The sequence below is a fragment of the Neopelma chrysocephalum genome, unplaced genomic scaffold, assembly GCF_003984885.1.
Source record: "Neopelma chrysocephalum unplaced genomic scaffold, ASM398488v2 Primary Assembly neopelma1_323, whole genome shotgun sequence".
In the NCBI taxonomy this organism is placed as follows: domain Eukaryota; kingdom Metazoa; phylum Chordata; class Aves; order Passeriformes; family Pipridae; genus Neopelma; species Neopelma chrysocephalum.
The window spans coordinates 384192-399120 of NW_020897986.1; the positions used below are offsets into that span (position 1 = coordinate 384192).

The 14929-nt window shown below is 37.9% G+C and overlaps 1 protein-coding gene across 1 annotated transcript; it reads right to left on the bottom strand.

Moving 5' to 3' along the window:
- Nucleotides 1–983: 983 nt before the first annotated feature.
- CCDC34 (coiled-coil domain containing 34) lies at nt 984–14271 on the bottom strand. The gene is made up of 5 exons (XM_027705332.1): nt 13915–14271; nt 11353–11460; nt 2964–3122; nt 2404–2545; nt 984–1479 (listed from the first exon to the last, which is right to left on the bottom strand). The coding sequence occupies exons 2-5, from the start codon at nt 11455–11457 to the stop codon at nt 1265–1267; spliced, it is 621 nt and encodes a 206-aa protein (XP_027561133.1). The 5' UTR covers nt 11458–11460; nt 13915–14271; the 3' UTR covers nt 984–1264.
- Between the last annotated feature and the right edge of the window lie 658 nt (nt 14272–14929).

A 14929-nucleotide genomic window follows, 5' to 3' on the forward strand; every position in this document is an offset into this window, starting at 1 on the left:
ATTGTATCAGACCATGTCTAAACCCCTGTAATCCCTCTATCTCTCATGTAATCCTACTAGGAGAAAAATTAACTATTTGGAAACTGTAGTAAAAATTTGTGTAACTCCCCAATTAACATAGCACCGTCCCCTTCATTAACATGTCCAGCCAGAGATGCCTTTAAATTGTGCTCTCGTGCCCAATAAAGGATTCCAGTTTCCCACACTGGGATCATGTTTAGCTTTTATTTTCCAGACTGCCACTCTCCAATCCCTCAACCATCTTCGTGGCCCTTCACTGACCTTGCTCCAAGGACGTCCATGTCACTCTTTCACTGGAGTGCCCAGGAGTGGACACAGCACTCCAAATGTGGTCTCCAACACTTATGGTACAGGGGAAGGATTGCTTCCCCTGACTTGCTGGCCAGTGCTCTTCCTCCTGCAGCCCAGGGCGCTGCTGGCTGTGTTTGCCACATCCATCACCTTTCTAGGTGACTGAGGTGAGGCTGCCTGGCCTGCAGTTCTACAGACACACCTTCCTGCCCTCCCTGAAGACAGGGTTGACATTTGCTTTCTTCTAGTCCTCAGGAACCTCCCCTGATCACCACGACCTCTCAAAGATAAGGGGGAGTGCCCTTACACTCAGCACTCTCAGGTGCACACTGCCAGATCCCACAGACTCGTGTGCCATTGCAGGCACTGCCCCAGCCTTCACATCCCTGACCAGTCCTCCCTGGTTTGCACATAATCAGGACCAGCATCTGTATCCATTCACTGCAGCACTCCAGAAATGGAACTATCCCACTACATCTCTGCAATCCCAATGGCACTGAAAACTGCATGCATAAACCCTGAAACTGCAGGCAGGCCTTGAACTCCTTCTGCATTAAGCCAAAAATAGTTTTAAAATCAGTTATAATTAGCATCTTTAAAATAACCCAGTTATACTGCTGTTCAAAACAATAATCACATACAGAGAAGAACTCCTTCAACAACAAGAGAGGAAAGGAAGAAACAATCCCGTGCATTTTATTGGTATTAAGTACAGTCCCATTACAATTGATTAAAGACGACTTTTTCCTTTTCCTTTTTTTTTTTTTTCTTTTTTACTAAAATGTAACATAGAAAAAACATAAAAAACCTGATTGGTCAGTTAGCTGAAACCTATTCACAAAAATAAAAAAAAAAAAAGCACAAAGCAATCTGCTTTGGACATATGTCTACATAGAATTTCACATTTTATGGCTCAGTTTGCTCCAGATCATAAGAACACTTTCTTTCTGAACTATGACTTCTTTCTGCACAAGGATCCAATACCAGGGCTGCTCCTGGGCTTAGAAATTACCATAGGTGAAGATGCATGTGGCTGACAAGATACAGGTCTCTTATTCTTCTTCATGGCAAGGACATTGTCTTCCTTTGGGGGAGGAACATGGATGGGTTTCCAAGGAATGGGGTTACAATATGCTGGGGCTGGATATGAATTTCTGTCAGCAATCCCTAAAACATTTAGAAAATACACATAACTAAAAAGGAATATTTACACTGCAAGCTTTTATAATAATAAACAAGCAGTTATAATATTCATCTGGACTAACAAAGACACAACAGCATCTTCAGAGAAAGACAGCACAGGCACATCACATAATTTAAATTATTCAAGATAATAAATATTCCACTTTTTTTTTTTTACCAATAACTGGTGTATTGTTCATGTTTACTAAAAATAATAAGCAAGTTGAATGCTCAGTCGTTGGCATACTTAAAAGCTGTAAATGTCTATGAATTGGCTACTTTGTTTACCCAACCACACGATGGATACATGTCAAAGTCTGTGATATATTCTGTTCCATGAACACAAGTGAGTAGAGAAATATTTTTCAAAAATCATTTCAATAAATGATGGCAGTTGTCAGTAAGTCAGAAGGTGTCCAAAACAAAACATGAAGGCAAAGTGTATCACTGTCTATAAATAAATGTAAGCAAAAGAGTAAAGGTTGTTCACTGGCTTTATACATGTTTAAACACTGAGAATTTTGGTCCCAACACTATTTCTGTTTTGAATTCAAATAAAGACAAGTATTTTAATTGTACAAAAAAAAAGAAATAGTATACTTATCTATTTTTTTTAAATCATAAATTAAAATATAATATATAAATATTGGCTCTGGTGATTCCTCTGCCTGGTAAGAAAAATCTCAAATAATATAACTTTCCTCCCAAATAACAAAAACAGCTAAGAAAAGTGCACAAAAGGTCTCAGGGTATATTTCTCTGAGTTATAACACATGAGGTAGTCATCCCTATGTGCCAAAATTAGATACTGGACAAGTATCTCAAACAGGCTTCATTTTACATTAAAATATTAGAGGGAAGGAACCACAAATCTAAGTCACTACATATTTGTGTACTAGAAGTACAAACCTGTGGACTTCCCATGTGGGAAACCATAATCATTTAAAACAGGGCGTGGTTTATTTCTAGCATTTTGTAGCCATTCCTTAAAGATTTTCTCCGATCTTGTTTTCTTCTCCTGTAGCTCAGCTTCCCGTTCTTTTTCTTTTTCCTATAAATAAAAAAACAACTAAGATACTTATAGAAAAGCTTTGTACAATATACACAAAATGGTAAACAATTTTTTTTAAACAGATTTCCAGGGTGCTGAATATATTTCAAATGTCTTCAACTACAAACACAATTTCCCCAACGACAGAAAGGATGTAATCTTTTTCAGTCTGAAAAAAAATTTCAAAAAACCCATGTTTACTCCACTGTTTCTGACAAAAAAGCTCAAAGACTATTAAAAAAATGCATTAATGTGCATCTTGCTTTGCTGAACATACCACAATGTCTTCAATGCACTAACACTGCAACTTTTCAAAGTTTTTTTTTCCATGTACAACACTGCCATTTGATATCAACTTATTTAATATAGGTTACAGATTAAGTAACTCCATCCAAATAAATGATCAGTTCATTAATACCTTCTCCTTTTTCTTCTTTTCAGCCTCTTCAGCTCTCTTCTTCTTTAACCATTCTTTATACTTTTCCTCAGCCTTTTCCTGTAACTGCATTTTTTCTAGTTCCCTTGTGGCTTTTTCTGCCATTTCTTTGCTCAGCTTTCGTTTCTTTTCTCTTCTTTCCTATGTGAAACATACCAAAGAAACAGAATACAAACTTTCCAGTATACACCCATGAGCAATTCTTCTGAGGAATACAGTTAATTTTACTACATAATTACAAATAAAATTATCATGAACCTGAAAAAATACGTAACATTGTAACCTCTTTGAAGACAGAACCTATTCATCTCTAGGTTCCAGATAAAATAGTTTTAGACACATAAATCTGTCAGAAAAACATGATAAAAATTTTACTTTCGGGTCTCCTTATACTATTATGTTTACTATTATGTTTACTATTCTGTTTTATTTATTCAGACATTTGCTAAAACACTTCAGACACTTCTCAGTATTTCTGGGAAAGAAATATATGTTGCAATTCTCAACAGTGGTGTGTTAGTTTTACTTGTCAGTGAAATCTAGAGCAAACTACAGTTCCAAATGGAAGACAGGCAAACTGTCCCCTCCTAAGTCACTGAGATATGCAGATTGTTCAGCACACTTGAGCATAAATTGATAGGAAAACAAAAAGTTCACATGAAAATCCAGTTCATGTCCTGTGGAATTCTCTAAATTTTTTATATTCTTTAGATCATTCACACAGGGACTACTTCACTGAATCAGTCCACACGTTTCTCCTCTCAAAATTATCAAAGGAAAAACAAGAAAACACACTCTAGGGTGAGAAGAGAGTGGTAACTGAGTGTGAAGTGGAATTGCTACCTGACCTGCATGATTTGGGAGACAGAACACACAGAGGTGTCATTCACTTCTGCTTCTGTTCAGTGTGTGTGAACCCAACGGGACCCAACGTTTTGGGGACCTTGCTCTAAGCAACCACGTGTCCATGGCCCTGTCTTCATCTGGAGAGGGAGGTATTTCCATTTGAGGAGTAACAACAGCTCTTCCTTCCCTTCCCTGTAACCTTTATGAAATGTCTGGAATTCTACTGATTCCATACTACTCCTGCTTAGCTCGCTTAGCTCTGAAGCAGCTGCATACAAGTGCAGAAGCAAAAATCTACCAGACAAGCTGTGCATGGGACTTGGAGGAGAGGCAGAAGACTTAAGAGCAGTTTCATCTTTATAGAAGAGAGCTGTTGAAAAAAAAATGTTGTTTTTCTTCTAAGAAATCTTTTACTTGTATGCTTCCCTGAGTACTCTTCTGGAACAAAGGAGATGTGTAGTTCAGCAGAAATTTATCCTGACTCAAAATTGCTATAGTTGGCAGTAAGGATGCAAAATGCCTAGAACTACAGCTGCAAAGTATAATAAATAATGAAATAGAGGAAAAACACATTCACAAGAAAACCAGAAATATACCCCCATTCCCATTTTACCACTATATATTGCCATTTTTCCCATTATAAGCACAAGAAGGCAGAAACTAGAGCTCTCCCCATGTCTCCCTCCCCCATCTTTCCCCCAGATTTACTGCCTTTCTGCAAAATCCAATTATGCATAATGAAGCAGAAGCCATAATACTGGAGCTGGGGACCAGCATGATTCCCTCAGTCTGGTCTAAACAGGATATCCGATGGTTCAGTGCTTGTCCCCCACACCAAACTTACCAGCAACCCAATAAAGCAGCATCATACAGAATAAAAACTTCAGCTTATATTGCCCTGCAAGAAACTACCTCATTTCTACCAGCCAGTTTACAGAGCTGCTTGAGTTAGTGTGTCTTGTTCTGTGTTTGCCAACACAAGAAGCATTACTACAATTTTATCAATCAGCAGCTAAACTATTTCCCCTTCCCCCTCTTAGAAGCTATATTTTATTAACTCTGCCATAATCTCCGAGGTGGATGTTTCTTCACCTAAATCAGAATGACACTTTCAGTAACACTGTTTTGTTATACTCTTGTCAAATAGTCTTATCTGACAACAAAGATTTATTTATGTACATACTGCTCACAATTTCACAAAACTATTACAATTAGCTAATAACTGTTTTCTCCCCCCCCTTTTTTTTGTTTGTTTGTTTTTGTTGTTGTTGTTTGGTCTCTTTTGTGTTTGTTTCCATTTCACTTCAAGTACATTCTAGCAAATATCAGCTGAATCTGTACTGTAGTGTAGGGAAAGTGGTCAGATTTGAACACACTCCAATGTCAATGCATATCCTGGAATGTAAAACTCCATAGAATTACAATGTAATTGAAGTCTTATTAATATGATTTCACAGCACTGAGGTCTGCACATGTAATAAAATTATTTACAACTAAGACCAATGAAAAAAAGAATTTCATTTTGGAAAAAAAAAAAAAAGTTGAGATTCTGAAACGTTTTTGTACCAGTAGAGAATGGAAACAAGATCTTTCTTAACATGAAACAAATGCTTCCACACTTAAAAATGCTGAAAAGGAAAATTAATGTATTTTTGACAAACTATGCAGAGTCTAAGTATCACCTTCCTGAAAAAAACAAATAATCCATTGTCTAAGCTCTTCCTCCTTCATCATCTAAAATTCATCCTAATCTCATTTATCCAGAGCTGTTTCTCTGTCTCTCCATTACAACTATTCCCCATGTGCACCTCTCAACAACTCCTGTTTCAAGACAGTGGCAGTCTGTGACACATAAGAAGCATTAACATAGATGAGAGATAAAGGTTAAATCAATGAGTCAAACTATTGGTGAAGGTGGCTTACAAGGACTTCACTTATTTTGTTGTTTGCTGATTTACCTCTGATGTACATGAATGTAGGTTACAAAACTAAGGATCTTCCAAAACTACAGTCTTTAGCTAAGGGTCTTGGCTTATAAAAGGCATGAAAACAAATACAGGACAAAACTGAAAAAAGTGGGCCCCTTCCATACCTAGGGGAATTGTTCAATAATGGAAAACAACTACAAGCAGCAAACAGACCAAAAAATCTTTCTAAATACTCTAAATGAAATGCAGGGAAGATTCTGAAATGATGTCTCTTTAATCACAATACTTCAGATGAGTTTAGCTAGTATCTAGGCCAACCCAAAGTTAAATCAGCTCCTATGTAAACAATAACATGCCATGCACACTACCATGAAAGCCACAACAATTGCTAAGTTTTACTTCCAGTGAGACATCGTTAAGATGGGGAGACTCCCTGCAGAACTGCAGACTTTGCAGCTGCCTAGAAATTATTCTGCAGACAAATCAGAAACGCTTCCTCTTTCTCTCACAATCAGAACAGCTTTTCCTTCATAAACTTAGTGTACACCACATTCCCAGCTGCTTTAGGAACCTGTGTCATGTCAAACTCCTGTCACCCTGGCCTTCCCAGCTTCCCCCCCTTACTCATTACTTTCCCTTACACAAGTCTATCAACAATGCTGTGAAAGTGCATATTAATGTACATGTTCTTCAATCCTTCTTTTACTTTCCTTCCATGTATATATGGGAGGGAGAAACCACTTGTTTATGCTTGGTGTTGTCAGATTGGGCTTTAAAAATTCTCTTTGATCTTGTGTTCAAAACAGACATGATCTATTCGCTAAACCACCAGTAAACCTACATACATTAAAATATGATTACAGGTATTACCTAAACTAAGGTATTGATTGTAAAACATCCAATTACTCATTGCAAGAAAGGCTTGTTCTCCTGCCACCCTACCTGAGCATGTAATTAAGGAGAGAGGATACAAATCTACCCTGAGGGTTCACTGCTCTGGGCTGTGATCCTATCAGGCCTCAGAACCTAATGAAGGTCTGTACTTGGAAATCCCCCACCCAAACCAAATCATTCTGTCCCACAAAGCAGTGATGGTGACTCAGTCTCACTGAGTCAGGACTAACTACTAACTAAGGAAAATCAGACCTACATGTATGTGGTGGGCAGTCACAGGGTTTTAAAATTTGAAGCAGCACCCCATCTCCTTCCTGACAGAAGGCAGAAATGTTAAATCGTTTTCCATGCAGAAAAAAAAGCCTAATTGCCTTAGAATCAGAGGCACTATATCCAACTGGAAGAAAACTAATAAAATATATACTTCTGTATTTTCACATCAATGCTTAAATGAGAGGCTGGAGAGGGTAAAGTGCAGAGATGCTTCTGTTCTGTGTTTTCTATGTAGATTGACACTGAGTAGAAATATTCCCAGAAATTAATGTTGTGATTGATATTTTTAAGATATTTCTCACGGCAATCCTTTTCCACTATAAGTCTGCAGAATGTGACAACATTTTTCTTCTCACAGATAATGGTTCTATTTCACAGCTGTTTGCTCTGACATCTTAGCTACCATATTCTAACATGATTTAATGCTGACTAATGGCAAAGTATAGGAAAAGTCCACACTGCCAACATCAGAATATACATCCAAATTTCCTTGTTTATCCTCATACTAATCCTGAACCTCAACCACATTTAGCAATCTTGGAAATCTGGGTTGTTCAGACAATTGTAATTATCTTTTCCATTTTGCCCTATAACACAATTTGGTCACCAAACCAGCCCACAGAAATACCTCTTTAATCTCTCCTGAACTGGCAGGTGTAAAGAACAAGAGGTTAGTGAAACAACACTGAGCTGCAGTTGTCTCCTGATAGGCAGGTTTACAACGATTTACTGCTCAAGTTCACATAAAGTCAGTGCAGACCCCACTCCAGTCTAGGAACTGGAGAATTATTGGATCTTTCTCCTAAACTATGCTCATTTCATGTGGGTACTCAATGGATGTGACAAGCAGGAAGTTTTAATGTACTTGGTCCCTGGAACACTCTCAGGGTCTTCAGAAGGATGCAGAGTCCACAAATGCTGCTGAAATATATGAGCACTCCTATTTTATTCATCTGTCACCCTGAATTCCTCCTCCACAGCTCTATCTAAAACTCATTCTAACACTAACCACGAGAAATTAGTTCATTCTACTTACAGAAATCTAAAGGTAATTAAGATTCAGGTACAACCTAAAATAATAACTATGGCACTGGTTATGGATGATGTTACAGAACAGTTTTGTGTAAAGACACTCCAGGTTCAGAGAGTGAAAGACCCACAATATGCAGAAAAATATCCTTAATAAATTTATCTCGGAGTCACAAAAAATTTAGATACATAGACTTTTATGCAAACAGAAAATTTTAACTGTTAAATGCAGTTGGTTCTCAAGATTGGAAAGCATTTCTGCTAGAAGATGCCCTCACAAACACACTTCTTTCAGCTGTTAGAACATTAACCTAGGACAGGGAACATCTGGATTTCACTACCTTTCTCCCTGAGGGCATTCCAGTTAACATGTCCCACTGAGAGGAGAAGTCTCCACCTATCAGGCTGCAGGCTGGGATGACAGGATTCTCCACCCCTTCTGCTGAAATGGTCCCACTCCTCACAAAATAATTAACAACTCATTGGATGAAAGAGAACATGAGCAAGCACGGCTTTTGAACCTGAAAGTCATGCTCAAGCTGTTGAACAATCTGAGATAAAGGACATGTTAAACAGAAAGTCTTTGGAGTAAGAGTTGGAATCTAGGTGTCTCTTCTGGAAGGAATCACACAGCACATCAAGAAAGGGGAGTCTGCTCCAAGAACACTGTCACTGTGTTGGTTCTAGGCCTTCATACTTCTTACTGCTTTCTGCTTCTCAGAAAGACTATCAGCCAAAGGCACAGTAAATTGTGAGACCAAAATTTTCACTGAAAAGGCATTGAAACAGAATTTTCCCATCCTGTACCTAGTTTCCATTAAAATTATATTTTTCAGTGAGTAAAGGGGTCTTACTGAGAAAAAAAGAACAAAAAAAAGTTGAACATTCACATTTTATGACTAATGCCTGCTTTGTTCATATTTGCTGGAAAAAAAAGTGATGCCTTATTCTCTGTTCTGCACTGCAGAAAGTATTAGAAATGCTACAGTCAAATTCACATTGGTATTAATTAGTTTTTCTAATTAAAAATGTGTAACTTCACTACTCATGCTCTTACAACTTTGCTAAATATCACGCTGATATAACATAAAGAATTACATGCAAAGACTAAATACAAGGATGCTAACAACATGAGTTTCAGAGCTAGCTATTTTGGGATGCAAGCATTCCTCTCTGGGGATTTCTGTTGCTGTTGCAAACATATGCATTGCACACATGCACTGGATATGATTGGAAGATATCAAATTAGAGTGTAGAGGGTGGAGTGCACTGTATCAGTGTTAATTTTTTGAATATAATCAAAACTCTGTTGTCATCAGGCCCGACCTTTAATCCTAACATTTTGTTCAGCATTGATTCCTAAGAGGTCTGACTGTTATGACAATATTCTAAATAATTAAACAGTCATGGCAGTTTACAAATTCTTCACAGTTTATGCATTCACAATGCATTTCTCAAAAGCTTTTGGTCCTCTGATTTGAAATCAGCACTTTGATTTAATCATTAATTCACCATTTACAGGTACCTTTTACTAAAGTGTCAAATCCCACAGTTGCTGATAGGAATGAAAGAGACTACACATTTCAGGATCAGAAGCTCACACACAACAGAAAAAGAAAAAACCTTGCTGCTGTCAGCAACAAGATTCCTATCCCATGGCAAAACATCAGGAGGTAAGTCACATACAGCTCGGGTTCTGCAGATATGGTCTTGTAAACACAGCACCCTCAATAGGTGTGGGCAAGTCTTAAACCCGAATTACCCTTACAACTGTCAAGGCAGGGGCTGGGTCCCTGTTTGTATGAACATGTGAGACTACAGAAAGGGAAACAGTCAAAACCACTGTCAGCTTTTTAGAGAAATAACAGTAAGAGAACACTGAATAAAGGAAGAAAGGGAGCCTAAAAAGATAAAGGTTTTACAAACCGAACTCCAGCAAAGAGTTCTCCGTACTGCATCTCATTTCTGAGAGATGAGGTTGTAGGGGTAAAGTCTCCTTCCTGGAAGAAGGCTACAAATATCTTGAATCAGTTAATTCAAGGGAAGATGACATGAAAAACAAATCAAACTGGCTTTAGAGAGCAGCTGACTGTTTTTCCAAAACAGAAGAGCAGCTTTTCACTGGCACCTCCAGAAACTTCCACTGAGTAGAACACAGTAAGTTATCAGGCAGTAGGACCCATCTAGAGTTTTGTCATCACATATTAATTCAACAGAATTTAGATGACAGAGAAAAATCCTTGGAAGGAACCAGAAATGTGATTCCCAAATATTTTGAAGATGTATAGCAGTACTTTCTATCTTCCTCCTGAAACTATAATTTACCCAAATCTGTAAGCAGTCTACCTATCAGGCACAACCTGCTAAGCCAAACAGCCACCAAACCTTTTTGTTCTTAAGCAAGAACTCTGACAGAGTTCAAGAAGTGTTTGGATTATACTCTCAGGCACAGGGTGCAACTCTTGGGGGTGGTCCTGTGCAGGGCCAGGGGTTGGACTCCATGATCCTTGTGGATCCCTTCCAGCTTGGCATATTCTGTGATTCTGTAAGGTCTGGATATCTAGCCCAGCTAGTGCCGTTATGATATTTTTTACCACTTTTCATTTGATTTTATTCAGAACCAGAAATACAGAACAGTGAACAATTGGTGTTGCTCCAGACCATTAGACAATGAATGCATATGCTCATGAACTACCAAGGGCTGAACACGCCCAAGTCTCCCAAGCATTCCCATTTTTGTCACCCAGTGCATAGGCTCACATTATGTGACATGTAAAGAGCCCCACTGAGATCAAGATTCTGTCTGCTTCTGATCCTGGACTAAGGCATCCCTCTCTTAAAAAATTTTTTGATCCCACTCAGAAATTACTTTTTGGATGAAGGAATTCCCAGTTGCTAACTGTGGGCTACTGAGAATTTCCTGAATCTGGCCCCACACCTCAATTATCCCTCTAAACTTTACCATACTATTTGCCTGTCCACAACAGTACTTCACTGAATCCTTCTTCTGGCTCTGCTTGGTGTACAAGACATTGCACACAGTCAGGGTGTACACTTTACCCAAAATGTTTGGGCACTGAAACTAGGGAGTCTGAGAGAGTTGGGTCCACTGAAGACCAGAACCACAGCTATAATCAGCAGAAGGCCACTGCACAAGACATGGGCCAGTTGTCAGTCACCTGACTACTCAGAAAACAAACCCCTTCACACCTTAAGGAAGGAAACGGATCAGTCTTGGAAAAATGTTTAACTGTTCTGCCATGGTTTTATAATTTTCAGTTAAAGCAGCCATTCATTCAGCAAACTTAAAACCTGGGTGCCCAAACAGACTGAGTAAATTTTACATAGATTTACTCAAGCATGGCATGTACTAGAATATTTGCAGCCAAAGCAATGTTTACCTCTTCTCTCTTTTTTTGGACCCATTCCTTGTGTTTCTCTTCAGCTATCCTTTTCCTCCTTTCACGTTCTTGCTTTTGCTTCATCTTCTCAAGCTGTATATTCATTTCCTAATTAAAGAAAAAGTATACCTCTTAAATCTGTAGTGACCATCTACACCAATACTGGAAATAGTGCTGCAGTTTAAACAATGTAAGCATTAGATTTTGGTATTTTTCCTTCATTAAGATTTTGGAAAAGACAGATGACAGTCAACACAGAAATATTATGAAATACATTCAATAGAAATGTATAATTTTTAGAGTATTAACTGGAAATACATATCTTAATTAGGCTTTGGAAGCAAATCAATGGAACAAATCACTCCTCAGCTTATTGGAACACCTTTTCAGTCAGCAGAATCTTAATCTGCAGCAGTACTTTTCTACAATACTTAAAATTTACATTGTGTAATGCTCTGCATTGTGGATGCTATCAAAAGCTAATAAAATATTACTCACTGGTGAGTTTTAGTACCAGAGCTACAGGAACCTAGGCTTAACCCAAAGCTCATTAAAACCACAATTATTGCAGATTTTAGCAAACTTTGAAACAGGAGCTTTATTTTGAAGATGAGAGAAGAAATATCCCAACTATCTTTATATGACATATATGTAATCACTTATGTATCCCCAATGAAGTTAACTGATGAAGGAAAAACATGACTAAGAATACAGTTTGAAAAGTCTAGCTTCTCCAACAGGAGCATTAGCACAAAGTGCTCTTTTTCAATGAAAATTCATACCTTCAAACATAGACAGATGGAATTATTTCCATGAAACTGAATTTATGGTTCCTACACTGCAGCCAGTCTCAGAGAGAACCCCTTTATCTTATGAATTGAATTCAGTTTAGCAGGACATCAAGAGGAGCCTCCAGAAAGCTCAAATAACCACAATACACAGTGTGAAAATACAGTTGTTGCTGTATTGAGGCAGAGTTACAGCAAGTACCACTCAGAACTTTGAGTTCTGAGACATCTGTGTTGCAGGGATCCTGGTTTCTGTAAAAGCTGATGGCATTATAATGACTTTAGAAGACCCAATCCACTATCCACTCCAAATGTTTATCTGCATTTTTGACAATCAGGACAGACTTGTTGCTGCTGCCAGCAAAAGATCTGGGACTTCACAGTTGTTTCTTATGGTATCAGTTTAGAGTACTTTTTATATGCAGATGTAGTAATAAATTTTTATATCACTATCATTGTCTTCTGGCATCTTACAAAAATGTTGATTGTATTTTTTCCCCCCAAATATAAGCTTTTGTGCTGCCTATGTTGCAGTTTAATACCTAATGTTTAAAAAATCTTACAAATTAAAAATAAAACTTTTACCTATACAGCCATTTTCTACATGGCTTTAAGTAATGTTTGTCCCATGACTCCTCTTAATAGATAGTTGAGAGACGTCTGCTAGATTACATTTAGTATGGTGTAAATGTTATTGTGTGATACACAAGAATAAATTGTTTTGGTTCCTCATCAAGACCACATGAGAGGTCCATACACAAACCACATTTTCTACATAATGACTAAAATTGCTTTGGTTCGTTTTTTATACTTAAAAATCAAAATAGGGAAAGACGATTACCAAATTAGAATATAAAGAGGAAGTCATGAAACACTGGGTGGATATTAATGGATCAGAACATATTCCTCAAGCTTAAGGAACTACTTTGGTGTTCTGCTGACCTCTAAAAGACTGTTCCAGAACCTTCCATCAGGAGGTGTTTTATAAATAACATGAGGTAGCCCACATAAAACAGTTGTATGCTATATGCACTTTACAGATAATCACAGAAAAGCTGGGGCACCGTTCAAGGTCAAACAGTAAATCAGTAACTAAAGTGAGAGATTATCTAACTTTGATGTGATTGTTCTAATCACTACCCAATACTTCCAGTTTGATTTTCAACACCAGTATCATTTAATCAACTGGAACTACAAACATATTAATCAAGAAAAGATATAGTGCTCTCACTTAATTGTGCCCCAGCCCCGGTATATTCAAGAACCGTTCATTTGCAAGGGGGCAAAAGATAGAATGAGGGGGGAAAAATGCTGTAACAGGGAACCCTATCCTGGAAAAGGACACCAAACAGCTGTAAAATTACACACTAAGTGGGTAACAATACTGTGCCTCAAATCTAACCAAGGAGCTTGGCATACTTACAACCAGCACACGCCCTGTTGTGTTTTACTACCTCCATGCAGGTGTATGTACCCAAGAAGAAAATCGAGGTACCAATTATATAACTAGGTTTTAATCTTTTAAACTCGAACCATTACCTGACAGTTGGATAAGCAAAATATTATACAGCACCACTTCAATGAAGCATAACATTTAGCAAAGGGGAATGCACATAACACGAATCATGCCAGCACTGTCAAACACAAACACAATGCAGGCCCAGGACATTAAAAAAAAGTGGACAACACTACTCATGTTTCCACAAAGGAAAAAAAACCCCAGTGTTTCCTGTCTTCTGTTAGATTTAACATCAAGCCAATCAGATGTATTCACCTCTTCAGCTCTAGCCTGGAAGCGGGCACGCAGTTCCTTCTCTTTGCCAATGAACCACTCTTCCCATGGTGAAAGGTTATCTTTCAAAGGCGACTCTTTTGTGCCCCCTACTATTTCAGAGTCTTCAGCCTTCCTGAATTAAAGATGAGAAATGTAAGGGAATATTATCTGTAATGTATTGGATTGAAAGGTTAAGCAATGCTACTGTCTTGAAAACCTACTTTATGACATCATTTTTCTACCTGCTCAGTAACCTCCTTAACTGATAAATGGCATTTATGGTGCACCTCTGACCATCCCCCTTATATTCTACATTCTACTCGTTAAATTCTAGCTTGTTAGTGATTTCCCCACCCCTGGCACACCCCCCGTCCTCCCCTGCTCCAAACTGTGGAACACATCTAATTGTTACCTTTTAGAACCTAAATAACATCAAAGTGTCACCTTCCTTCTCACACACGGAAAACAAGGAAAAACAGATTAAAATTAACATCCTGTCCTTGCCCACAGAGAGGCTTCATGTATCAAGTGGCCTTTAGCACAAGCAAAGAAAGAGCAAGAATATTTTTTCTTCTTTCAAGTACCACCAAAGTGGATTCATGATATCAAGCCATCTCAGCATTATGAATCCATTCACTCGAAGAGGTAAAGTTTTCCACCTTAAAAAGCTTTCACAGGAAGCTTAAGAAATGCAGAAAGCATACAACACTTGATGGTATTACACAAGGTTCTGTTAGACTTCTAAGAGAATACCTTACATAACTCACTCATAACTTCTTTACTCATGAATAATGCAGCAGTCCTAGCTCCAGGTCAGAAATATCTTTTATAGTATTCTATACACATACTATTTCTTAAGTAAGACATTATATTAGGCTCCAAGTCAACCAAAATTGAAAACATGCCGATAGATTTCTTTAAAAGATTTCTTCTATCTGACATAGAATTTTTTCTTAATAACAAACAGTGAAACAAGACTCCACTTTAGTATTTTACAGGGATGTATGGGCTCTGG

Coding starts and splice junctions, on each gene's coding strand:
- CCDC34 (XM_027705332.1), bottom strand. CDS start 11,457: ATGAATATACAGCTTGAGAAGATGAAGCAAAAGCAAGAACGTGAAAGG. Junction 3,123..11,352: donor TCCAAAAAAAGAGAGAAGAG/GTAAACATTGCT, acceptor TGTTTCACATAG/GAAAGAAGAGAAAAGAAACG. Junction 2,546..2,963: donor AAAAGAAGAAAAAGGAGAAG/GTATTAATGAAC, acceptor TTTTATTTATAG/GAAAAAGAAAAAGAACGGGA.